The sequence below is a fragment of the Myotis myotis genome, unplaced genomic scaffold (genome assembly GCF_014108235.1).
Source record: "Myotis myotis isolate mMyoMyo1 unplaced genomic scaffold, mMyoMyo1.p scaffold_m19_p_48, whole genome shotgun sequence".
Taxonomy (NCBI): domain Eukaryota; kingdom Metazoa; phylum Chordata; class Mammalia; order Chiroptera; family Vespertilionidae; genus Myotis; species Myotis myotis.
The window spans coordinates 86482-111616 of record NW_023416355.1 but is presented as its reverse complement, the minus strand read 5'-3'; the positions used below and the strand labels follow the sequence as shown (position 1 = coordinate 111616).

Genomic DNA, 25135 nt, shown 5'->3' with positions numbered 1-25135 from the left:
AGCCCCAGGGGAGCTGGGTGGGGCTGGCTGCTGGGCCCCAGGTGAGAGGAGGCTGAGGACAGGCAGCGACAGGCGTCCAGCCCGGACAGGGGTGGGGGGACCCCGGGAGGACACTGGGCAGGGCCAGGAAGAGCGGGCGGAGTTTGGGGAGAGCCTCCTGGGTCCCCGCACCGCCACACCTCCGGGTTGGGGGTGGTCCCGCCTCCCCAGAGCCGGGTCTCCTCAGTCTGGGTGGCCGGAGGGGGGAGGGGTGGCCTGGGAGGGAGAGGACGCCCCACCCAGACACGCGATCCTCAGAGGCCGCCTGGGGTCCCAGAGCCGGGGATGCCAGCGGGGGGTGTGGCGCTTGGCTTCCTGGGCGCTGCCGGGAGGGGGGGCCGGAGGGAGCAGGCTGGGGCCTGCAGAGGGCCCCCCACACTCCCGCGGCGGCCACTCTGGGAGCCTGGCCGGGGCTGTGTGCAAGTCCTCAGGGTAGGAAGGGGCGGGGGGGGGGGGCCCTTCGTCCTTGGGGCTTCGCGGGCGGCAAGCTGGCTGCTCTGGGCACCGCGGGGCTGGGCCCCCTCCGGCCGGTCTGGGCCCCATGTGCTGAGGAACCGGGACCGGCTGCTGGGGGCAGGGGGAGGGCGCTGGGCCTCCCTGCCCCCCCCCCCAGCCCGCCTGGCACTGAGGGCACATGTGGGCAGGGGCTGTTCCCAGGGCTTGCAGGAGCCACTGGTGTCTGGGCGGAGGCCTGAGGTGGGAGGTGCCCCCTCCTTAGCTGGGGCCGGGGTCTGGGCTCCTGGGGCAGCGGTGAGAGGAGGCCCAGTGAGGACGACGCACAGCATGGCCAGCTCGGCCCCTCGACCCCCCGCCCCCCACGTGGCCGCCAGCCCTGCTGAGGCCCCCCTGCTCCTGCTGCCCCCGAAGCTGAGGGCCCGGCGGCTGGAGTGGGGGCGTCGTGAGGGGCCCGGCGTGGCTCGAGGGGCGGGACAGGCGGCGGGGCCCAAGGACCGGGGGGGGGGGGGGGGGGGCACGCGCCCACCCAGGGGCTGGCCTCACGGGCCGCGCGGCCTTGCCGGGCGAGGTGGGGCTGTTGCCTCATGAGGGTGGCGGTGCCCGCCTCCCCCCCCCCCCCAGCCCCACGCCCGGCCTGCACTCGGCAGACGTGTCGGGACACGGCTCCGCTCTCACTGCGCCAGGAAGCGCTCAGCCGCCCGGGACCTGGCCACGAGGGGCTGGGCGCCACAGCCAGCACCGGCGGGGGAGCCGGGCCGAGACCCCGGCGAGGGTGAGCCTGGGCAGGAGTCGGCGAGGGCCCGGGGCGGAGGGCGGCAGGGGGGCCGCGGCTGGCACAGAGGGCCTGGTGGGCGAGGCCTCCCTGTGGGAGGAGCCACGGTCCTGGGTGCCTGGCCTGTGGGCTGCCCGGCGTCCACTCCCCACGCTCTCCTGAGGCAGGACCCCACGGGACTCCCGGCGGCCAAGTCTAGGTCTGTGCAGACCCTGGAGGGTGGGCCAGGCAGGCGGGGCTGGAGCGGGCAGGAGGGGGCAGAAGGGGTCCAGGCTGCGGGCCTCTCTCTTGGGGCCTGGAGGGTGCCTGTGGGGCCTGGATATGAGGAGGGACGGGAGGTAGGGCTGCTCTGTGGGGCCCTGGGAGATGGGTGTCCCAGGAGCCTGAGGCCCCCCCACCCCGCCCTGTCCAGTTCCTCCTGCGTGGGCAGAGCCTGGCTCCAGGTGGCCCGAGGGCCTGGGTACCCACTGTCCATTGAGGGCCAGGCCCCAGGAGCTGTGTCCTGGGCATGTAGAGGGCTCCGAGTCCAGGCCCAGGCCGAGGCCGCAGCTCTGCAATCTCTGTGGCTGGGGAGGAGGCTGGGGAGGAGGCTGGGGCGGGAGCGGTGGGCGCCCAGAGGTCTGTGGGAGGGGCTGGCCTGGGGCACAGGAGGTGCTGGATGGAGGCAGAGGAGGAGGAGGGGGCTCCAAGCAGGAGGGGAGCCTGAGCAGTGGCTAGGGGGGGGGCTGAACTCAGGGGGACCCAGAGGAGGAGGCGGAGCCTGGGGCCACTGCGGGGCTGAGAGTTAGGGGCTTGGAGCTCAGCCAAGTGGCCAAGGGGCAGACAGCAGCCTGGGAGCCAGAGTGGCCCCAACTCATTGCACAGACCGAGGGGTGCCTACAAGGGCCGCCCCGGACCCGGGAGTGACCCCAGTGGGACCTGGGGCCGGGGGGGGGCCTGTGTGGCCGGGGGGGGGGGGGCAGGTCCCAGCCCGGGCACAAGGGCAGGGCTTCTGTAAGAGGAGCGAGTCCCAGGCAGAGGGAGCTCAGCCCCTGACACCCCCCCCTCCCGCCAGGTGTCATGAGCTGCAGACTCCATCCCAGCGGGGGACCCCGGGGCAGAGGGACCTCGGAGCAGCCTCTTCCAGCCTCCTGCTGACAGCGCACCCCAGCTGTGCCCCAGGTCACCCCACCTCCCAGTGCCATGGCTCCCCCACCCGGGGACCCAGGGCCCCCCCTGGGGAGCCAGCGACCTTTCCTGAGCATCAACGTCCTGCCTGTGGGTGAGTGAGGCCTCGGCCGGCAGGTGGCTGTGGGGTTCTGGCCCCGCCCCTGCGAGCTCTCCAGAGCAGGTGGGCTGTGGGGGGAGCAGGTGGGCTGTGGGGGGAGCCGGTGGGCTGTGGGGGGAGCAGGTGGGCGGGCTGCTGGGGGCCCCAGGCGGGTGCACCTGTCTGGGTCCGAGGAAGGCAGAACAGACAGGCTTATTGGGGAGACAGCTCGTCGGACCCCTGGGGCCCCTGGTTCTGCTCCTGGTCCTGGGCCGTGCCTCCCTGGGCCGTTCCTCTCTGACCTGTGACCTCTTGAGGTCGGTTACGCTGGTTTAGGCGACGCTGTCTTCTCTCTCGAGTTTGAAAAGGGGGACTAGGAGATGCACAGGTTCTGCACACGGGCCTCAGTGCGGCTGGGTAGGGTGGGCAGCCACCACCCGGATAGGAAGCGGGCGTCCCGCCTGCCCCTCGCTGGGCTGCCCCTCGAGCCCCAGGTCCCCGCTACTCTGGCTTCTCCCACCTCCCCCCCACTCGCTGCATGTCCACTCCCCGTGTTTGGAACCACAGGGCGGCAGGTGAGCCGGCAGGAGCCCTGGCCGGAGGGCAGGGTGGTGCCCGCGGTGCCCGGCCCACCGGCACGCAGGCTCCTCCGAGACGCCTCTCCCTCCCGCCGTGTAATTAGCTCCGGGCCCAGCCGGGTGGAACCTGCCCACGGGGAGAATTCCCCGCCACCAGGCGGGCCGGCGCGGGGAAGTGGGTGCTGGCCCCCCGCCCCCCCACAGTTGGCTGCTCTCTGTCCCGGGTGTTCCGCGTAGGGGGCTGAGCTGAGGCTGCCGATGCGTGTGGCCTGTGTTTGCCCGCTGGCCCTGGCCTGGCGGCCCTGGACTCACCCACCGGAGGGATAAGGGGCACCCAGCCCCCTGGGGGCGGGTGGGCATCATGGGGCCCTGGGCTGCGGGGTATATCGGGGTGACTTCTTCTCCGCTGGGTTGTGGGGCCTGGGCCTGGGTCCCCGCTTAGGGGCGGGTTCTGGGTGTGGATCCGGACCCCCTGGACCCATCTAGTGTGGGAACCCCGGCTTCCGGCTTCCTGGGCCCTCTGCCCGGGGCTGCCTCCGGCTGCTGGTGGGTGTGGAGGGTGTGGGGCAGGGTTCCTCTGGCTCTGCTGTCCCGGGAGGTGGGGGAGGAGAGCGAGGAGGGAGGGTTTGCGTGAGGCCCAGCCAGCCCTGTGGGTGCGACGACGGGCCTGCCTCCCAGGGGGGCTGTGCTCCCCAGGACCCGCTCTTCCTGGGGGGCCCTGCAGCTCGCTCGGCAGCGGCTCCCAGGGCCGCGGTGGTGGCGGGAGCATTCACACATGTGCAGCGTGTGCGGCGCGGATCTGTGCATGTGCGTGCACGTTCACGCTGCCGGCACCCCTGCGCCCGCTCGGCCAGCCCGGGCTTGCTCCGCCACGCTCCCCAGATGCGTCCGGACAGGCCTCCACCACAGCCCCCGCTCCCCCCGGCTCGGGCCCTGCTTCTCAGCTCTGCTGGGAAGGAGCACCCCGAGGAAAGCGGGTGGGATGGGCAGGGAGGCTCTGGGCCCCCCTCCAGGGCCCCGGAACCCGGCTGTGGGACCAGGCGGGGCCCCGGGGGGCGGGGAGCCTACAGTCCTGGGTGTGGGGGGGCGACTGGATCCAGAGGTGATGGTGCCTGAGACGGGGCTCCCCTTGACCTGCTGTCCCTCCCGGAGCCCTGTCCCCACAGCCTGGCTGGCTATGCTGGGTGCTGGGCTGAGGGATGGGGCACCTCATCCGGCCCCGGAGGTCCCTCTGGCGGCACCACTGACCAATGGGAAGTGTCCCAGCCAAGAGGAGGGCAGGCCCAAAGCGGGGAGCCGGCCCGGTCCTGGGGGCCGCCTGCGACTGTCCCCCTGTGGTCAGGCCCCCCTGTTTGGGGCCGCAGTGTGTCCTGGGAGCTGCCGCACCTGCGGGCTGATGCCAGCCTGTCCCTCCGCGGACCCCCGTGGGTGCGGGCGGAGTCCCAGCGGCATCCAGAGGTGCGGCCTGCGGGCTGGTCTGGGCCCTCACCTTTCGGACCGCAGGGCCCGGTCAGGCGGCTCATGTGCAGCCCATGGCGCTGCCCGGTGCCTGCTCTGTGTCAGCCCCATTGAGACTGGCGGTCGCCATGCGTGACTAGGCGGTGAGCGGGGCCTGGGGCTCCCACACGGCCGGTCTCAGGGCGGCCTTGGCCCCTGGCCCTCGGCCCGGAGAGAAGCCCTGCTGGCCGGGCTGGGGGTGGACATGTGCACGGCCCGCGGCCAGGGCGGTGGGACTGCGAGGAGGCTCAGGCCCCACCAGCAGCCCCGCCCCCACCCTGTGCTTGCTCACCCCAGTTCTCGGTATCCATGGTAACCGAGGGGGTGTCAGCGCGCCTTAATCCCCTCCCGGGGCTCAGGGTTGGGGAGAATGCAAACGAGCGGCTCCCGGAGGCCCAGGGAGGAGGGTGACGGGGCGAGTGCGGGGCCTGGCCCCTCACCCAGTGCTGGGGGCCTGGCACCTGGGCTTCCAGCAGTGGGGGTGGCAGCGCTAGCCGTGCCCACAGCTGTAGGCACCAAGGGCCACGCTGAGTGTGGCGAGGCCTGAGCTGCCCCAGGCTGGGACCCCCTGGTCCTGACAGGCTCCGCCCTCCGGGATCTAGGGCACCCGCCCCAGATGCTGTGGGTCAGGGCAGGGCCGGCAGGGCTGGGCTGGACAGACAAGGAGGGGGCGTCCTGCAGGGAGAGAGGCCCTGGCGTCTGGGAGTGAGGGGGGCAGTGGCTTCCCATCGGCTGCCTCAGGTCCCAGCCTGCCCCTCACCAGGGGGTTTTGGGATCTTGCTTCTGGGGGTGCAGGGCCCTGCGGCATCAGAGGGCCGGTCCATGGGAGTTGGGCTTCTGGAGGCAGGCCTGCCGCCCGGGGACACAAGGGGCGCCCCCTGGACTCCCTGGCCTGGTGGCCGCTGATACCCTGCAAGGTGCAGGTCCCACAGGCCGTGGGAGAGGGCGGGGGCACATGTGGAGTGGTAGCCTCCTTCCCTGAGGCAGAGGTCTTGGGGGTACCTGCCCCACCCGGCTCTCCCACCTGAAAGCGTGTTCAGATCCACCACACCCCCGGGACTCTGCCGGCCGGGCTGGCTTCTCCTTTTTCCTGAGACGAAAGCGAGACCAGCTCCAAGGAGGTGCTGAGGGGTCACGCGCCTTTCCACAGTCAGGCCGCCTGGTGCTGGGCCGGCAGGACGCACGGACTCCCTGTCGGATGATCAGGGCCAGCGCCTGCTCCCGGGCCAGGCAGCTCTGGGCTCCTTCCTTCCCTGGGCACCTCGGGCACCACCTGCCCAGGGTCCCTGTCCTCACGCCGCAGCACGCACCTGGCTGGGGACCGGGCAGAAGCTACGGGACCATGTGCCCTCAGGCCTCTGTGTGCAGCTCCGCCTGCTGACACAGTTCCCACAGTTCTAACCGCGGCCACCGTCCGGGGAGAGCGCGGCCAGGTCTCCCTCCAGACCCCGCCCCCCCCTCCGAGCACCAGGCTCCGGGAGAGGAGGGCAGTCCTGCTGGGGGTCCCGCCCTGGGCCCAGTGGCCGCCCTGTGCCGGGCACGGGTGCTCACGGTGCCGTGGGTGGACCTCGTGGCACGTGAGCCAGGCAGGTGTGTGAGCAGGGCCACCGGTCCTTGACGCGCTGGGCTGACAGGGAGGCCGGAGCCGCCATGGCAACGGGTCCCTTAGAAGCAGCGTTTCCGTGACCCCAAGCCGCACAGGGAAGGCTGGGAAGGCTGTGAAGTGTGGGCTTGCAGCTTCCACGCCCCCCGGACCCGAGCCCAGCACACCCCAGGGCTGTGCAGGCCGGGGACAGAGACCCCGCTCCGCAGGCGGACAGGGAGGCAGGCGAACCCCACTCTGCAGGGCTGGCTCCGTCCAGGGAAGGGTCGGGGGCTGCTGGCCACCACGTCGGGAAAGGGGGCTGGGCGCCGGTCAGCAGGTCACTTGGGGGCCAGCACGCAGACCAAGGCTGGCTGGACTCTTGGGGTGTGGGCCTGGCAGCTGCTTCCCTGTAGGGGAACCTGGTCTTAGGGTTCCCTCGGCCAGGCCCGGGCCACCTGGGGCTGATGCACTGACCCAAATGCCTCTGGGCCGACCGGGGCTGGGGCGGGCCCTGCAATGGCCTGCAGACGAGGGCAGCACCCGCATGAGGGAAGCTGCTGTGAGTTTCCGGGGGCCAGAGGCTGTCTGGCCGCATGGAGGTGTCTGGAAGGTGGGAGAGGGGGTGGTGGGTGGGAGAGGCTTCGTGCAGGGGCTGGAGAAGCCACCCAGTGAAGGGGTCCCCTGGCCAGGCTCCAGCTTGGGTGGCAGCACCTCCGTGCAGGGAGCTAGGGAAGGGAGCAGATGGGCCTGGCCCAGCTCAGAGGCCCGCCCTGTCCTGAGGCCCCGATGGAAATGCCTCCATGCCCGCCCCCCCAGGTGCCTCCCAACGTGTCCCCCCTCCTCTAGTCAGCACCACCTGGGCACAGCAGGGTGCCTGGCGGTCTCAGGCGGGGGGGGGGGGGGAGCCTGCTCTGAGCTGGGGGCCAGGTCACCCGTCTCCTCATGAGCCCCCAGGAGGAGCCTGGAGACCCCCCACCCCCAGCCAGGCGGCCGCGGCCGGGCTGCCCACGGCGGGCTCGGTGCGTGGGAGGAGGAGCTGGGAGCCGGCCCCGCTCGCCGCCTTAGTTCCGATGGAGAACGGGACGTCTTAAGACCAGATGCTCGTGAGAAAGCCACGCGCACACTTTCTAAATTTAGCCGCTGATTGCACATTTACCCACTTAGGCTTATTGACGGGGTGCGAGCGCGCCGCCCCTGTGCATCCTGGCCCGCGCCTGGCTGCTGACCTCGGGCTCAGAAGCTCTGGAGCCGGGTTCTCGCCAGGGCTGCCTGGTAGGCCCGGAGTGACGCTGCCAAAGGGCAGTCTCAGGGGCCACGGGCAGCGGGTCAATCTGACTGGACTCCCCTCTGCTGAGGCCGCCGGAAGCTGGTCCGGCTGGTGTGTTGGGGGGACGGGGAGCAGTGGGCATGACGCAGGGAGGCACCTCAGCATCTTGCTGGGCAGCGCCAACTGGGAGCAGGGCAAAGGCCCGGCAGCCTCTCGAGTGAAATTCTGTGGCTCAGGCTCTGGTGCTGCACCGTCTCAGAGGAGGCAAGGGAGGGAGGAGGGAACCTGGGAAGGCTCCCTGGAGGAGGTGCCGTGGCCCAGGCCTTGGAGACCCTGGGTGCTAGGCTGAAGGTCTGATGCTCCTGGTGGGAGGTCGTGGAGTCCCTGAGAGACTGGAGCCTGGAGCACCGGTCAGGCCTGTGTCCCTGCATCGGGCGGGTGTACTGGAGGGAGGCCCGGAGGCGGACGGGGCAGAGGGCAAGGCCTGGAGTGGCTGGAGGGCGGGGTGCGGGGGGGTGATCCGGGGTTGTCGGGCAGGCCCCCTGCCCTTGCTGCGGAGGTCGCCCCCTGGTGGGTGTGGGGGGCGTGTCCGCAGAGCAGCCACAGGCACAGGCTTCCTCGGTGAGGCAGGCGGGCTGCCCAGAGGTGCCTGCTCGCCTCCGGGTTCCTGGAGTCCCTGGCTCAGAAGGAGGTTTCTTTCGTGGTTTCCAATTTGCATTTCGGTCTTGGCTTCACGCAGGAGGTGGCCCCGGTTTCTCATCGCCAAGCGGCCCCTGGTTTCTGTCTGTCTCCCTCCCGGTCGCTCTGGCTCTGGCTCTGGGTCTTGGGCTCTTGGCCACGTGCCCGGGCCCCGAGGACCCCGGTTCCTGGGGCCGCATCCCCAGGGGCTGCGAGAATGTCCCTGTCAGCCCTGCTCCCAGGGCTGCGTCTCTCTCCCTGTGAGAAGAGCCGCCCACCCCAGCTGAGCCCATGCTGTCGGAGAAGGTGTGCAGGTGGGCAAGGGTGGGCCCAGGAAGTGCCCCCACCAGCCGGGCAGTGATGGGAGGGGCTCAGGCTGTCCCTGGTCTGGCGCTGCCGGGCCCTCCCCGAGGCCCTGTGACCCAGGAGGCCGTGGGGCTCTGCACGAGGCCTGCCCGGCCGGGGCGTGGCTCCTGCGGCCCCCAGCAGCCTCTGGAGACTGGCCTCACCACCCTCCCCTGCACTAGGCCTCCCTCTCCACCTCCATCCTTCCCACAGGCACCCGTTTCCTCACTCCGGGGGCCCTGAGCTCGTGCTCCAGGTGAGGTGGGGAGGAGAGGAGCGGGGGGCCGTGTGCTGGTCTGGGCATCAGGCCCCAGGCGGGGAGGGGGGGCAGCATTCCAGGAGAGGAAGCCGGGGAGGAGCCCCCCTGAGTGACAGCGCCTGTGGCCCTGGGTGGGCGGGAGGGCTGCTCTCATCTCCGCAGCCCGTAGCCCGGGGGTCAGGGGTGGGGGGTGGGGGGGGGATGCCCGATGATGCCCTGAGCAGAGGCTGCCTGGCCTCAGTGGGCAGAACAGCCCTGGGGCGCACAGCTGGGCACAGGGCTGGGAATTGGGGCGCGGCCCTGTCTGGGGCGCTGGGAAGTGGAGAGGCTCAGGAGCTCAGCTGGCCCCGCAGGAGCCCGCTGGGTGGCGTGGGGGGAGTCAGAGGCCTCTCTGGGCAGCAGCGATCTGGAAAGAAGCTTAGGGATCAGCGGGTGTTTTACTGGGGACACTGAGGCCCAGAGAGGGCAGGGCTTGGCGGGGCCACCAGCTGGCCTGCAGGGAGCGGGACAGGGGCCGGCTGGTGTCTCCTGTGAAGTCATCAGACCAGGGCCCGCGGGGTCTTTGCCTCTCCAGACCCGTGCCAGCTCTCCTCCCCCACTGCTGCCCGTTGCGGGAAGGGCAGAGGGGGGCTGGCGGGGGCTGGGGGGGGGCTGGGAGGGGGTTGGGAGGGAGGCTCCCAGGAAGGAAGGAGCGTCTGTAGAATCCAGGGTCCTCCCTGCTTTGGGGCCTCCAGGAGGGCCGTTTGGGAGGGAGAGACACCCAGGCACGGAGCCAGGTGGGCCGGACAGCAGCCTTAGGGCCCCTCCCCCACCAGGCAGGCTGCCCCGAGGTGAACCAGGGGTGCCGCCCCCCCCCCCCCCCCCCAGCTCCAGGCATCTGTGCAGGTTTCTGCGAGCCCCTTGCATCCTGCGGGCGGGGTCCAGGCAGCAGGTGGCTGTGGGCGGAGTGCCACCTGCCCCAGGGCCCAGCCGCAGGCGTCAGGATGGGGACGCGGTCCTGGGCCCCCCTCCAGGTCCTGCTGGGGAAGCGGGGGACAGGGAGGCGGCGGCGCACCTGCAGGGAAAGCCCTGGGTCCGGCGGGAGCGGGCGGGCTGCTGGCCCCGCGGTGCGCCCCCCCCACCCCGCCCCACTCGCCGCTCTGCGCCCTGTTCTGTGCTTCGCGCCCGCTCTGCGCCCGCCGGAGCCCGCACCCCGGCCCCCTCCCCACGCGGGGCGGGCAGGGGGTGTGTGCAGGCGGCACGAGTGACAGCGCGCTCGGCTCTCCGCTCCCCGCGCAGCCGGCTCGGGGCGCAGTGTCGGTGCGCACAGCCCGCCGCGGGCTGGAGCCGGAGATGCCGCCGGAGCGGGAGCGGGAGCGGGAGCGGGAGCCCGAGCCCGAGCCGGGCCGCTGAGGACCCCCGCCCCCCCTCGCCCCCCGCGCCCCCCGCGCCGCCGCCACTGCTGCGGAGACAATGGACGCGGGAGCCGCCCCGCGGAAGCACAGTAGGTGCCGCGCCGCCCGGGACTGCGCCCGCCCGGGTCCTGGACATGCGGGGCGCCGCAGGGAGGGGGGCGCTGCTCCCCGCGCTTCCCGCTGCGGGGGGTGGGGGGTTGGGGGGGACGGTACGCTGAACCGCCTGGGCCACCCGGACGGAAGGGGGCGCCCATCCCCGAGGGGCGGCAGGGGAGTGGGTGTGGGTCAGGCAGGTGAAGGGTCCTGGCGCCGCAGGTGGGGCTGAGGGATGGGGGGGCCCTTGTGCCAGCGCCTCCCCTGGGGCTGAGTGTGCTGAGACTGAGCCTGCTGAGCCCGGATGGGACCCCCCGGGACGGGACCCCTGGGACAGGACCCCCGGAGATGGGACGGTCCCCCTGGCTGGGGGCGCAGGAGGGGCAGGGTCGGCAGGGGCTTCAGGGAGGTGCCGTGGACACGCAGCAGCTCCCGGCTGGGCACGGTGTCTGGGCAGCAGGTGCCATTGCTGGCCCCGGGCCCGGCTCCGGCAGCACAGAGGGCAGGGGTTTTGGGGGGCACTGAGGGCAGACAGGACCTGGCCAGGCTGCAGGGTGCTGGCGGGGGCACCGCTCCCCGGGGCTCGAGCATCCTCTAGGGGACACGGGCACTCTGGACCTGGGAAGGGGAGACTCCATGGAAACAGGAGGCCGCCCCCCCTCCCCCGGCTCAGTGACCCCTGGGATGGACAGAGGGACCGCTGCCGCCCCTCCCAGGCTGGCCTTCCTCCTGTGACCTCCCTACATTTTGCCCGTGACGACGGGCCTGGTCTGTCTCCTCGAACCCTCGCTGCCCCGATGACTGAGGGTGACACTCAGCTGTCTCCAGGAGCCAACGGGCGCCCTGCCAGGCCCTCTGAGCCCACAGGCTCCATCAGAGCACCAGCCGCAGAGCCAAGGGGAGCCCGGGCGCCATGGGCCTCAGGGGAGGGGCAGACCGGAGGTCGAAGGTCACCGTCCCCTCTCCGGGTTGACCAGTAGGCCTGTCTCTGGGCCGTAGCCCTGGCCTGAGGTGACAGAGGCAACTGACGCTGAGGACCCCCAGCCGCCCCCATCCCATCGGACCCCGGCCCAGCCCTGTAGCACGGCCTCTGCGCGGTCCGAGGGGAGGCGCTGGGGGCTCCCGGAAGGGTGGGGCGGCAGGCGTGCGGCAGGTGGGGTGTGTGCTTGTCCAGGTATGGAGGGTCCCCACGGCCTCCTGCCCCTGAGGCCTGGGTGCCGGTGGCCCCGGCCCATCTGCGCTCGGCCCCAGGCGGTGAGAGCTGGCCTGCCCCGGGCTCCCCAGGGCCTGGTCTGTGCCCTGACTTCTTGGCCCCCGGCCCACCCAGGGCCTGCGGTGAGCAGGAGGCTAGAGCAGGGCGGGCAGGGGTCACGCCTGTCACCCAGCCAGGCCCCCCCGCCCCCCGCACAGGAGGCTGTCCATCAGGCGGCAGTGGCCGCTCCTGTGGATGACCAGGCTGGACCCGCCCCCTCAGCTGGGTCCCCAGGAGCCAGAGGGGCTGGTGGGTGGGAGAGGACCCCCCCATAGGCCCTCCAGGGGGGCTTTGAGGGGCAGGAGGCCCTCGGGCCCGCGGCCGAGAGTTCGGGTTACGTAACCCCGCCCGGCACGCGGGTTGCCGTCGTAAGCAGCGCAGCAGGCCCGACAATACGGGTTGTCATTGGATTTTAATGTTTAATGTCCCAGCAGATGAAGAGCTGCGGCCGTTTGTACAGATTCTGTTTCTCTGCGCGAACAGAGCTCCTTCATTCGCTGGGAACCGCCCCGGGAGGGGGCGTCGGCCGGGAGGCCTGGGCTGCCTGCCCCCTGCTCCCCGGGGGGCCGGGCCAGCGGTGGGCTGCCAGCGGGCACTCCTGTTTCTGCCAGGCCAGCCGCCCCTCCCCTGCCCTCGCCCCTCGTCCACCCAGCCCCTGGACCTGTGTGCGGGGGGCGGGGGGCCTGTGTCAGTGACCTCTGGGAGGGACAGCATTGGGGACCGGGCCCCCTGAAAACCCAGCTTCCGTGGCTGCTGCTCTCGGGCCATTCAAGGCCCAGCCAGGACTTTTGACCCCGGGGCCACTGGGCACAGACGGCCCAGGACCTTCTGGGGCTCTACCCGCTGCTGCCCACCGCACGCCAGCCCCTGGGAGCCAGGTGGGATCAGGACTCCGCAGACCCGGCGTCCAGGTGCGGGAGGTGGCACCCGGGACCCTCTGCCTCTAGCTGGTCCCCGGCCCAGGCAGGAGCAGGACGTGTGTGCGTGTGTGCGTGCACGTGTGTGTGTGTGTGTGTGTGTGTGTGCCGCTGGCCCATTGCGCCTCCTCCCCGCCCGCGCCCCCCCCACCCAGCGCCAGGGCCCAGGAGGCAGGACGCCCGCTCCCCGCTGCCGCCCTCGGCTTATTCTTAGGTCTGTTGTGTAACACCCGCATCTCGCATCTCGCATCTCGCATCTCGCAGGGAGGAAGGGCTCCTGGAGACGTGTGTCTCCGCAGCTGCTGCCGGCAGGGCTTTGTCCCTCCCGCTGCCCAGCACAAAGGGACAAAGGAGGCCGCCTGGTCACCCGCCCAGTCAAGTGCTGCCCGGCCCGGGCTGTGGAGGGGCCGGGGCTGGCGGGGTTCCTGGCACTGGCTCCCAGGGGCTGCGTCCAGCGGGGGCTCCTCCGGCCGCTGGCCCCTGCCGTGGGGTGTGTGTGTCCTCCCTCCTCCGGGCACAGCGGCCCTGTCCTGCCCCCCGCTGTGCTCCTTCCTGCGTCTCTGCTCCCTTCTGTGCTCCCAGCAGCCTCTGCACTGACTCAGGGGTCTCCACCCCCACAGATCGGCGCACACTCTTCACACCTGTTTTCTCAGCTCCTGCTGCGCCTCAGGCCCTGGGGTGTGGGGTGGGGGCCCCCAGGAGGCCAGGTGATGGCTAAGAAGCAGGGCCTGGGGCGGTCGGGCTGGCCATCCACTCTCCGGCGTCCACGGGTCAGCACCCACCTCATTGCCCCCCGGGACCCGGCAGGGGTGCGCACGGGCTCCTGCCTTCCCCGAGATTCCAGATGCTCAGAGGGGCCGATGGGACCGGCAGCCGGGACAGTGTGAGGAGTCGGGAGGCGGCCAGGCCTGTGGCTCCAGGCGACGTGCCTCCATTTATGGCCCATGAGCGCCTGAGCCACCGACCTGGCAGGCAGGAAGGCGGAGGACTGGGGGCAGGTCTCTGCCCGGTCCCTCTGCTCAGCCCTGGCCTCTCAGGCAGGACGCAGGGAGCCTCCCAACTGAGCTGGGTGCCTGGCTCTCCCCTCCCCTCCCTTCTCTTCCCTCCCCTCCCCTCCCCTTTCCCCCAGCGGCTGTGGGACTTCCGCCAGTCACCCGCCTGCTGCCCTCCCTGCCCTCCGGTCTGACCAGGTCACGGAGCGAAGTGGGGCTCCCTGCAGCCTGGGGAGGCTCCAGGCCATAGTCCTTCTCCCAGCCGCCCCTGGGCATCCAGCCCCGGGCACAGCACCACCTTCTCAGGAGGCGCCCCTCTTCCTGACCCAACGTGCCCACCGCCCAGCCCTGCCTCCCGGTGCTGGGGTGGCCGGGCCCACAGTCAGGGCCTCACAGTCCGGAGGCCAGCGACCGAGGTGCAGGGGTGGGCAGGGCCGGCCCCCGCAGACTGCGGTGGGGAGCCTCCCGCAGCTCCAGCGGCTGGCGGCCCGGGTCCCTGCCCACGGCGCCCGTGTGTCCCCGCCACCCCTCTTCCCGTGAGGACACTGGTCAGGCCCCTGAGTGGCCCCAGATGAGCTCCCCGCGGGACCCTTGGCGACATCTGCAAAGACCTGTTTCCAAGTGCGGTCGCATTTGCAAGCTCTGGGTGCGGAGGCACCTCCGGGGCCACCACGCGGCCCCCGACAATGGCCATGTCCCTGCCCACCTCACCCTCCACCTCAGCCCCTGGGAGCCAGAGGCAGGGGCCCCACCTCACACCGCAGGGCCCACGGTGACTGGAGATCGGCTGGTCTGCCTCCCCCTCCTCCCCCTGCCCCCCGTCTCTCCTGGGACCAGGCAGGTCCTGGGGGTCCCCCCCCTCGGTGATGTCTGCTCCCAGATCCTGCAGCCAATGTGACCGCCCCCCCCGGGAAGGCAGGCAGGGGTCTCCCCCCCCCCCCCATGAAGCAGGCGCCTTGCTGGGGGGAGGGGGGCGCAGGGGCAGACCAGCCGCAGCCTCGGAGCCGCAGGCCCTGGCCCGGCTCTGACGGTCCTTCCCACCCGGCCCCGTGGCCCTGAGCAGCACGGAGCTTGGCGCTGGCTGGTCCCCTGGTCCCAGGGCGTGGAGAGCGAGCTGGGCAGAGGCTGGGCTGTTCGCAGAAACGGCCTTCCTGACAGGCCCCCGGGCAGAGCCGCTCTCCGGGGAGAGGGAGAGCTCCTTGGAGCGAAGTCAGGTTCAGCGTTTGGAGAGCGGACAGCTCAGGGCTCCAGACCAGGCCCTCGGTGAGCCCGGAGCCAGCCCGGCGGCACCCTGTCCTCGACCAGGGGCCTGAGCAGTCGGGTGGCACTGTGCGGGGCCGGGGGTGTGGGGGGTGTGCAGGGCCGGGGGCGGGGGGAGCCCAACAAGAGGCCTCACTCCCCGAACACTGGGCCCATCCATCTGTTCTAATCTGCACGCCCCCAACCCCCCCCAAGTCCTGCATCCGGGCTGAGCAGGGGCTCCTGAGGGTCCGCCTCCCGGAGCCGACTCCCCTCTCCCCTCCCCTCCCTCCCAGCAAGGAAGCCAGCCTCATGGGGCCCATGCCCTCCCGCACGCGGCTCACCGTCTCTGCTGTCACTCACTCACTCACTCACAACCGCCATCACCCCCTTCACAGATGAGGTCACTGAGCTCGGGGAGGCTGGTCTCTGGTCCAGGCCCCGAGCCTGAGGCTCGCGGGGTGGGCAGCAGGGGGTGTGGCCCGCGGCTCAAGCTCAGGGCCCGCTGCAGAGGCCACCCCGCCTCTCAGGCCGCTGGGACATTCCGGAGCAGCAGGTGGCCGCTGGGAATGGGGCCTGATGGCCGACCCCAGGCTTCCTGGCTGGGATGCTGGGGTGTAGGGCCCAGCAGGACCCTGGGGCTCCCCTGTCCCACGACGCCCCTGGATTGGGGGAGGGAGGATGTGGGCACGTGGGCTTCTCCAGGTGTTCGGGGTCAGGCTGGCCTCGGCGGTGTCTGGACCCTGCCCGACTGTTAGTCCCATTTCTTGGGCATCCGCTGCTGTGGGGGGCGGGGAGCAGCCCGGCCCTAGGGTCTCTGAGTGGAGCGAGGCCAGCGGGCACCTGGACCCGAGTTCAGGCCACTCTGCCCCATCCACCTGCCCTGGCCCGGACCCACGCCCCGGCCTGGGAGAGGCCCGAGCTGGGGGGCGCGGGCTCCCACCACCCCTCCACCGAGCCCGACAGCCCCACCTGACTCCCGGGGGGCGGGGTCCCCACACTTCAGTAGTTCACAGGCTGTTTGCAGGGCTGGGCGGGAGCACAGGTGAGCAGGAGAGGGGGCCTCGGCCCAGGCGGGGTGGGGGGGTGGGGGGAGAGTGGGCAGGTGCAGCCTGGTGCCCCCCCTGCAGAGGCAGCTCCCCCGGCCCACCCACTGGGAGAACGCTCCTTTCTGAGGTCTGGGGGGATGGGGAGGAGGACTTCGCTGCAGAGGGGGTGCAATTCGAAGGGCAGAGGCCTGAGGGCTTTCGGGGCACCCGCCTCCCCTCCCCCCGTGCCCCCACCTCCACCCCACACCTGAGAGCAGCTGGGGGGAGGCGGCTCCTGGTGGGCGGGACTGTTTGTGTGTTTTTGAAGTGACTGCAGCTGTGCATGCCTGTTCCGCTCTCCGGTGGGTGCAGTGGGGCGCTGTGTGAGGCTGTTTGGACTTGGGGTGCTCTGTGTCTGTGAGGAAAGGCACCCCCCGATCAGCAGACTGAGTTGGGACAGCGGGGCCCAGAGGGGGGAGCCCGGGCCTGTCTCTCCCTGAGGCTGCCCCCACCCCCCCCCCCGTCACTAGCCTGACTTGGGGGTGCCCACAGAGACCTGAGGAATGGAGCTGGGGAACCCCAAGGAGCTGGGCCAGGACAGGCTCAGCAGTGCCTGCTCTTGGGGGCTTTCTCAGGAGAGCGCACGGGCAGACAGAGAATGGGGACTGACGGAGGCCCAGGGGGAGTGAGGCACAGCCACTGGGGGCGTCGGGCACAGGGAGCCCCCACCCCCGCTCACTCCCCTTGGGGTCACCAGCCACCGGAGCAGAGCCTCGGAAAGCCCAGGCGGGGCTCAGCCATCACCACGGGCGGGCGCTGCGTCGGGGACCAGGGAGGCACTGGGTGTCGTGGCCGGGTGGGACCCAGCAGCCTGGCAGGGCCTCCCTGCGCTCACTCTGGCTTCTTGGGCCCCGTCAGTGGCTGAGTCTCGGCTTGGCTGGGGGGTTGCTAGGGCAGCACCCCTCCCCGCGCTGGCCCTCCCTGCACTGGCCCTTGCCTCCACCTGGGTCTGGATCCCGGGGCCACTCAGTAAGCGCTGAAGGAGATTGAGCCGGGTGCCGGGCGGGACCTGGGCACCGGGTGGCAGTGACGGCTCGGCCCTGTCCCCAGAGGGGCCCCAGCCCCGACCTGAGCCCACAGGACCGGCTGCAGGCCTGGTCCTGAGGCCGCGTTTAGCTCCCGTCGCCTGCCCTGCGCTCCTGGCTTTTAATATCTGCGCTTATGCAACCGGCGCTCCTCTGGCGCCAAAGTGATTAAATTCAACGTGGCGAGCGCGGTGTGTGCGCCTCTCCGGCACTGGCCGCTTGGCAGGACCACACGGCACTGGGTCCCGGGTGCGGGGAGCACCACCACCCCAGCGGCGGCCCCTTCGCCAAGTCAGCCTCACGCTCCCTCCTGGGCTCCTGGGCTCCTGGTCCCTCCTGGTCCCTCCTGGGCTCCTGGTCCCTCCTGGGTGCACACGTTTGGAACCTCGCAGGTGCCGGCCGCTTAGAGCAGCCCCTTCACTGCCCAGACGTCCACTGGGGCTAAACTGTGGGCCGTGCCCCCGTGGCCCGTCCCAGGGCGCTGGCCTGCCCCACATGCGTCCTGGTGACAGAGTCTATGAAGCACAGCCCGTCTGATGCTGACCCCGTTCTGTTGTTGGAGACGCACGCACCCCCGGTCTGAAGGTGGTTTCCGTGTGAGCACCGTGTGAGTGGCAGCCAAGCGCAGTGCATTTAGGAGTAATTTTTACACAGAACTGCATCGTCACGGGAGACCAGGCCGGCAGCGGGGGAGGACGGTGTCAGGTGGACACCACGGGCCATCCCCTGTTGTTACCGTGAGCGGGGCTGGTGCTGACATCCAGGGAGGGGTCTGGAGGACAGCCCCTGACCTTTGCCCTTCTCTCCTCCGGCTCCTTCCGAGGCCGGCAGATGGGCCCCAGCTGGCACGCTCCCACCCTGCCCGGGCCCCTTGGTGCCCTCAGCCCCTCACCCCCTGCCGGCCCAGCCTGAGGAAGGGGTCCGCACCCCAGGCCGAGGCCCCCAGCTCCCCGAGGCCCTGGTCTCCGGTGCAGTGGTCTGGTCTTTCCGGGCTTTGCAGGTACTGGGACCCCCAGGACCCCGCCTCTGCCCACCCCCACCCAGGGCTCCCCAGAGCCAGCGGCAGGGGCTGATTGGGTACATCTGCATGCGCGCGCTTCTGATGTCAGGATTTATGCATTTTAATCAGTGCAATGGCCCAGCGGCTTCCCTCCCGGTGCCCGGGGGGCATAGCATGCAGGTCAGCGGGGCTGCTGTGGGCCCAGGCTGTGGGAAGGGGTGGGGCCAGGTCACGGGCAGCTCCCGACTGACCTTGCAGGGGGCGCTGAGGGGAGGGTGTCCCAGGCTGGGCGGGGCTGGTAGCTTGGGGCTGCGCTTGCCCTGGAATCGGGCCTGCCTGTCTCGGTGCCAGGCTGGCTGTGGTTCTGCCTGGCTGCTGCCCGTGGTGTGGAATCTAGGTCAGGCTGGCACAGGGCGGTGGGGCCAGGCGGTACAGGCAGGGCCTGCTCCCGAGAGCTCCCAGCAATGAGGTCAGAGCAGCCAGGGGCTGGGCCCTGATCCTGTGACCTGGCCAGGCCCCTTCGGGGGAGCAGGGGCCTCAGGGCCGGGCTGTGGGGAGGGAGGAGGGCGGGGAGTGATGAGAGTTATGGCTAAGAGTTACGGCAGGGTCTGTCCCCGTGGCGACCAGGCCCCTGGACACCAGGGGGAATGGACATGGGGCTGTGACCATTCAGGCAGAACCTTCCAGAAGCCCGATCCCTCTGGCTGGCTGTGGCCTCCATTCCCTGACCTTTGTTATCCGAATCGCCCTATTTTCCCGGCCTCCTCCCAGCCTCCTCCCGTCCTCCTCTGGCCTCCTCCCGGCCTCCTCTGGCCTTCTCTCGGCCTCCTCCCATCCTCCTCCCAGCCTCCTCTCAGCGGTCTGGCTGGGGCCTGGGTCTCTGGGACGAGTCAGTCACCACAATGGGACCTCAGCTCCCCTCCGCCCTGGGCCACCCTGGCCAGTGGGACTCCACCTCCCCTGCTGCCCCTGCCCCCCACTCCAAGGACCCAAATCCAACCATTCCTTCTTCTTGTGTCTCCTTTTTAAAAATATTTTTATTGATGTCAGAGAGGAAGGGAGAGGGAGAGAGAGAGAGAGAGAAACATCAACGATAAGAGAGAATCATGGATCGGCTGCCTCCTGCATGCCCCCCACTGGGGATGGAGCCCACAACCCGGGCCTGTGTCCTGACCGGGAACCCAACCATGACCTCCTGGTTTTAGGTCGATGCTCCACCCCTGAGCCCCGCCGGCCGGGCCTTCTTAGTTGTGTCTCGACTGTGTTCTCTGGGGAATTTAGTCATTTGTTTAAGCTGCTCTGTGGGGTGTGGGGGCCCCGGGAGGCAGGTTCATGCGCCGTGTGAGGCTGGCCCGGGTCCTGGGGGTGGTCTGGGGTGAGAATGCCCGAGCAGCACCCCTCCCTCCATCCGTGGCCTCTGCGTGGGGGGTCCCGCGGCCGTTCGCCCAGCGCTGTGTCTGTCCAGTATCTGGGGTTCACTTCGGCCCCACTTTCTTGGGGACCTTCCCAGATGCCCCCCTCTCTGCAGCTCGGCCTGCGCTGGCTGCACCGTTTATGGAGGGACCTCACTGCCTCACACCGTCTCACCCTCAGAGCTGTGGCCGCTCGGGGTAACTGCGACCAGGCCGCTCCCCTCGGTCCATCCCACTCCCGGGCCAGGCCATGCGCTCCTCTGGGACCTCAGCCCCGGCACCGAGCCCGGCTCAGCTCACCACTGGGGTGACTCCCCGTGGGGATCGGGCCCGGGGCTACGTCCCTGCCCCCACGTGCCACTTTCCCTTCCCTTCCCTTCCCTTCCCTTCCCTTCCCTTCCCTTCCCTTCCCTTCCCTTCCCTTCCCTTCCCTTCCCTTCCCGGCCTCGTCCTGGGGCAGGAGGCTGCCCAGGCCGCACTGGCATGTTGAGTGAGTGAGGGGTGGGGCGAGGACCCCAGAGCCCAATTCCTTACCAGGAGCTGTGCGCTGCCGAGCTGACACGGGGCAAGAAAGCAACACCGGACTGGCTATTGAATATTTAATGAAACTCCCGGCCGTGTCTCTCCCAGTGGCGGGGGGGGGGGGGGCGGGGGGGGCGGGGGGGGGGGGGGGGGGGGGGGATGGCAGGGCTGTGGGTGCCGCCTTGTCCCTTGTCCCCGAGGGGCTGCCCTTCCATCTGCGGACACACACTCAACTCTTTTGGGAGGTGATCACGACATGCCGTGCGCTCCCTGGTGGAGGGGAGGGGACAGGGGGCCAGTGTGACCCCTGGCGTGGCCCCCCGAGGGGGAGCTGTGGTGTTTGTGGCTGGGGATCAGGGTCTGGGTCCTGGTCTTGGCTCTGCCTGGCTATGGACCCGGGGCAAGACCCCTGCCTCGGTTTCCCTACCTGACAAGTGAGGAGTGTGGACCCGGGGCCCCTGGGCAGCCTGTGAGGAGCAGGTTAGGGCCGGCCGGTGCCTTCCCTGATCCCAGGTGCCTGCCTCGGGGCTCTCCCTGGGGCTGGTTTTCCTTTTAAAACTGCGAGTTTGCTCATCCCGAGCTCCCCCAGCCCGGCACACGCGTGGGTAACATACACACGTGCACACACACGCACACATGCAGCCCGGGGTCCCCACGTGACCTGGCCTGGCCCCTCTCTGGCTCCCTGCCCCAGGCGGGGCGCCCTTCCCGTAAACCGTGAACCCAACTCGGAAATCAGACTCCGAGGGGCAGGCCCGGCGGCTGGGGCGGTCAGGGGCCCCCGTGCTGCCACCGAGACCAGGGAGCCCCTGCCTCTCGGGGCCTCAGTCCCGCCTGTGGGGCAGGAAAGCCCTCCGGCTGAGACGGAACCCGATGGACGTGCTGGGGGGGTTGGCACAGCAGCGCCGGCGTGAGGCCAGCGTGGGCAACGAGGGAGGTTCCGGGAGCCGGACCCTCGGCTCAGCTCTGGGTGGGGAGCTGTGGGTGGGAGCCCTGGGTGGGGAGGGACGTCTCGGCAGCCCACGTGGTCATGGCTGTTGGGAGCCGTGCTCCCATTGCACAGGCCAGCACATGAGGCAGGAGGGGGACAGGCTTTGCCCACTTGCAGGCCTGGCCAGGAACCCAGGGCTCTGGGCCCAAGGTCCAGGCTGGCCGCATGTCTTGGGGCACAGTCTCCTCTGGGCAATGCCCGGGCACCCAGGACCAGCCCCCACAGAGCTCGAGCCAGACGCGGCCCCGGGCTGGCCCTGCCCAGGCTCAGCTTAGACGTGGAGGGTGAGGGCTCAGGCCCAGGAAGGGGAGCAGGGACCACAGCTCTGGGCGCCCTCTGCCTTGGGCACACCCATCCCGCTCACCCCGGTGTCCAGGCCTGAGCTCCGTCCCCAGGGGTGGGACGCCCCTTCCCTATAACCCCGGGGCAGGAAACGGGTCTGGTCGGTGCAGAGGTGAGGGCACCTGGGAGGGAGGCAGGGGAGAGGTGGCCGCTGCGGAGGGGCAGCGCGCCTGGCGGACGGAGCAGGGCCTGGAGGGCAGCGCTGGGGCTCCAGGGCACGGGCACCCCCCCCCCGCCCGCAGTGAGGGGCTCAGGCCGGGCCGGGCTCTCTCCCGCTGCACCTGACAGGGTCTGTCATGCCTCTTCCAACACGAAAAGCATCGACCCCCTGGGGCCCAGCACAGACGCGCGGCCCCGCCCACCGCCCGCCCAGCCAAATGCTCGCAAAGACAGAATTTTGCTTAAATGCCCAGAGAGGAGATTTAGGAGATGAGAGTCTTAAGCAAATTAACCGTGCGGCAGGCGGCTTTTAATCACCGCCTTTAATCGCCGCCGTGGTAACGGAAGTCCTCTCGCGGGGCCGCGGGCGGTGGGCGGGGCCGCGGCGGTGGGCGGGGCCCGGGCGGTGGGCGGGGCCGGGGCGGTGGGCGGGGCCGCGGCGCATGGATTATTCATCGGAACTTGAACTCGAGTCTCACCGCGGAGGAGTGTGCGGCTTCTGTCCACCCCGAGGACACCGGGCAGGGCCCACCATCCTCACTCTCCCCGTCCGTCTGGTTGCACCTCGCAGCTCCTCTCCCGCCTGGCTCCCTGCCTCAGTTTCCCTCTCCGGGCCCTTTCCCAGAGGGCCTGCCCGAGGGGTCTCCCTGACCCCCGGCTCCCTCTTGGCCTGGCAGACTCCACCTCGGCCTCCCGCTCAGCAGGGAAGTCAGGCACACGGGGTGCCCTCCCTTCTAGGACTGAGCGGACAGGTGACCACAGTGGACACGAGAGTCACAGGTCAGTCATGAGGGCAGGTCCCCGAGCCCAGGCAGTGGACGCTCTGACCCAGGGGCCAGGCCTCCGCGAGTGGCAGTGAGCAGAGAACAGCTGCCCCTTTAAGGGAGCTGGGCAGCGGGCGCTGGGCATTCCCAGGGCAGGACCCAGGTGTGGTGCTGACGGCTGACCTGGCCCCCTCCCTCTCCACACCTGGGGCCTCACCAGGTAGGAGGCGGTCATAACTCGGGGTGACACCGCCTTCCCACTCATCTCAAACTCTGACTCGGGGTCCCCACAAACCTCCCAGCCGCCCTCTGGCTGCAGGTCCAGCTCGTGGGCAGCTGCGGGCAGAGGTCGGCGCTCACAGCGGCCCCGGGGCGGCCATCTCTGCCTGGACCCGGGAGATGCTCTGACCCTTGGATACCAGAGCGGCAGGGCCGCCCAGAACAGCTCCCCGAGGAGGCCGGTGGGGCTGGGGGCTGCTCAGCACACGCTCCCCCCACCGTTTGGCCAGACAGGGAGCTGGGCCAGGGGCTCCCCTGCACGCGTTGGGACCCCAGGACCTTGTGGGGGGACCGGAGGAAGCAGGGAGGGGGCACAGGAGGGATGTGGGCTCCTGGACCCTGCTTTCCTGCCCTGTGCACCCTGACAGGCAGCGGGGGGCTGTCCCCCTAACCACCTGACGTGCTGGGCTGGGGTGACTGTCCTGGATCCAGCCCATGGGGTCTGGGGTGACTGTAAGGATAGAAGGGCCTGCGGTTGAGTGGGGGCTGCCAGCACGGGGGCCGGGGGGCATGCAGCTCTGGGGGGCCGTGCAGCAGGCAGGGAGACCCGGAAGGCAGGAGCGGGGGGCGGGGTTGTCCCAGGAGCCCCAACAGGGACAGTGGCAAGGCCCCCAGGCTGTCCTCTGAGTGCCCCCCCAGCCCCCTTGGGCCGAGCACCGGAGCGGGCGGGGAAGGGTTAAGGAGGGCGGGGCTCCCGAGGGAGGGGCGGGCCCAGCCGCTCAGGCAGCCTGGGGAGGTGACGGGCATGGGCACAGGCAGGGCCAGCCTGCCGCCCGGGCCCCTCGGGCAGTGCCAGCAGCGGCAGGGGTGGCACCCACAGGCCATGGGAGAGCCGGGGGACCCTGGTGGGTTCAGCCGGGACCAAGGTAAAGGGGAGGAGAGGGGCTCAAGGAAGGGGCTGTGCCCACCCCTGCAGGGAGCCCGGGGCAGCCGCTGAGCTGCCCATGGTGACCCACTGACCCCGCGGGCGGAGCTCGGCCCCTCCGCAGGGGTCTCGGGAGGACCCGTCCGCCTGTGCGGGCCTCTCCCTGTGACGGGCGGGGACAGTCCTGACGGGCAGCGGGGGGAGGTGCCCGAGGCCAGCTCACAGGGCGCCTGACCTCCAGCCGCCCCAGCGACACCAGCCTCAGCCGGGGGTCAGATATGGGGTGTCCTGACCTGGGGGACCCTGGGGGCTCGCCTGGTCCAACCTCCCCTCCCCCTAATTCCTGGCGGTGGAGGTGTGGTGGCTGAGCTCTGGTCAGCACCACGGACAGGGCAGCAGCCGCCCATCCAGAGGGGACCGTGGGTGTTTGCTGAAGCTCAGGTCTGGCCCTGGCCCTTAGAGGGGCTTATTGCTCGGATCTGTCCTGCTGTCCTGGCCTGGGCCCAGCACCGCCCGGGGGGACAGCACAGACCAGCAGGGAGCCCGCTGAGCTGCCCAGGGCTGCCTGGCGCCAAGGAGCTCGGGCACTGGGAGGGCAATGGGTGGTGCCAGGCTGGTCCTGCAGGGACCCCATGGGACAGCTTCCCTGAGGCAGGGCCTCTGCCTGCCCTCGATGCCCGAGTGAGGCGGTGAGGGCAGGGGCCAGCGTTGCGGCTGCAGCGGGAGTGACTTGGGCCAGACAGCGGAGGGACCTCCTGGTTAAGGGCTGGGGTCCAGGCGAGCAGGAGCTGGCCTGGCGATTCGTGTGGATCCGGTTGTCCTGGACCTGTTTCTGGTGCCCTCTGATTGGCGTGGCACGGGGAGGGGCTAGGAGGCTTGGGAGCGTGTGTAGGGCGCAGGGGCGGAGCGCCCAGGGGCGGTGTGGCCTCGAGCAAGGCACCGGCCCTCTCTGAGCCTGTCGTGGAGGAGAGGACAGCATGGGCAGCCCTCACGGGGGTGGGAGCCTTCAGAGCGAGCGCCTGGCCCGTGCGCTGACCCCTCCCCCCGCCCCGGCTGAGCTGCCCTCTGTGACCGGGGCGGCGTGGCTGCTGGGGGTGGGCTGCCCGTGCAGACACCCCTGGCTCGGCTGGTGCCGGGAGGCGCGTCCGCCCGCTCCCGGGAGGGACGGTCTTGGCTGTGCGGCTGAGGACGAGCAGATGGCCCGAGTCCTGTCCGGCCTCCATCTGCCCAGCTAATGAGCTGATGACGACAGTCCCTGCTCCTGGCACCGTCTCCGGAGCCTGTGGACGGAAGCGCTGCTCTCCGGGGCTGGGCGTGTGTCCGGGGGCCGCAGGGGGCCGCTTGGGTGCCAGTGGCTCTGTGCACGCGGCCCGCGGGGAGGGGCTCAGGAAGGGGCTGAGTAATCAGAGTGTTTCTCCCTGGGTCTGCGTGCCCAGCTGGCGCATGTGGGCTCCCGCTGGCCGGACCGCTTCCTGCGTGGGCTTCCGTGGGTGTGGCCTCCGGCAGGGCAATGAGCACCCCCCCAGCGGCGGGCAGAGGAGGTCGCTGACTTGGACAGCCCCCCACGGGGCCCCCACCAGCAGTGTGTTGGGCTGGGAGGTTGGCAGAGGGAGAAGGAAGTCCACCTGTTCGAGCCACCCCAGGGGCCCGAGGACCCTCTGTGTCTCGAGGGTGGGGACCCAGGGGGGCGCCCAAGGAAGGCTCCATCTGCGGGCGGGTCCTGGGCGCCACCCATCCTGTGGGTCCCTCAGGGCACCCAGCTCAGGGACCGGCAGGCTCACCCCCAGGGACTCAGAGCCTGGCCCACGGCCCAGCCGGCCGGCAGCTGTGCTGCTGTTCACGGAGATTCTTGCCGGCCTTCAGGCCCCGGGGTGCACACCTGAGCTCCCTCCCGGTCAGCGGTGGGCGTGGGGGGCGTGGCACAGAGGAAGGTCCGGTGAGACCCGAGGAGGCCCCCTGGGGGCAGGAGGTAGGGACGGCTGCAGGCTGAGCCCCCAGCAGAGAGCAGGCTGGGGCCCTGCAGGGGGACGGGTCAGCAGGGAGTCAGACTTGGAGGCCTGGCCCATCCTCTCCCCGCGA

At 70.8% G+C, this 25135-nt stretch overlaps 1 protein-coding gene across 5 annotated transcripts in view; it reads left to right on the top strand.

Moving 5' to 3' along the window:
* The first annotated feature begins 1127 nt into the window (after positions 1-1127).
* Positions 1128-25135, top strand: part of PLCH2 (phospholipase C eta 2) — a 47890-nt gene continuing 23882 nt past the window's right edge. For 4 of the 5 annotated variants that reach the window (XM_036307466.1, XM_036307463.1, XM_036307468.1 and 1 more), the window contains exons 1-2: positions 1128-1267; positions 2322-2528. In XM_036307466.1, coding sequence (XP_036163359.1) covers positions 2450-2528 — 79 coding nt within the window. In that variant the 5' untranslated portion in view covers positions 1128-1267; positions 2322-2449. Of the gene's footprint in view, positions 1268-1311; positions 1467-2321; positions 2529-25135 lie in introns of those variants that run through there. The other variant, XM_036307464.1, reaches the window with a different exon arrangement.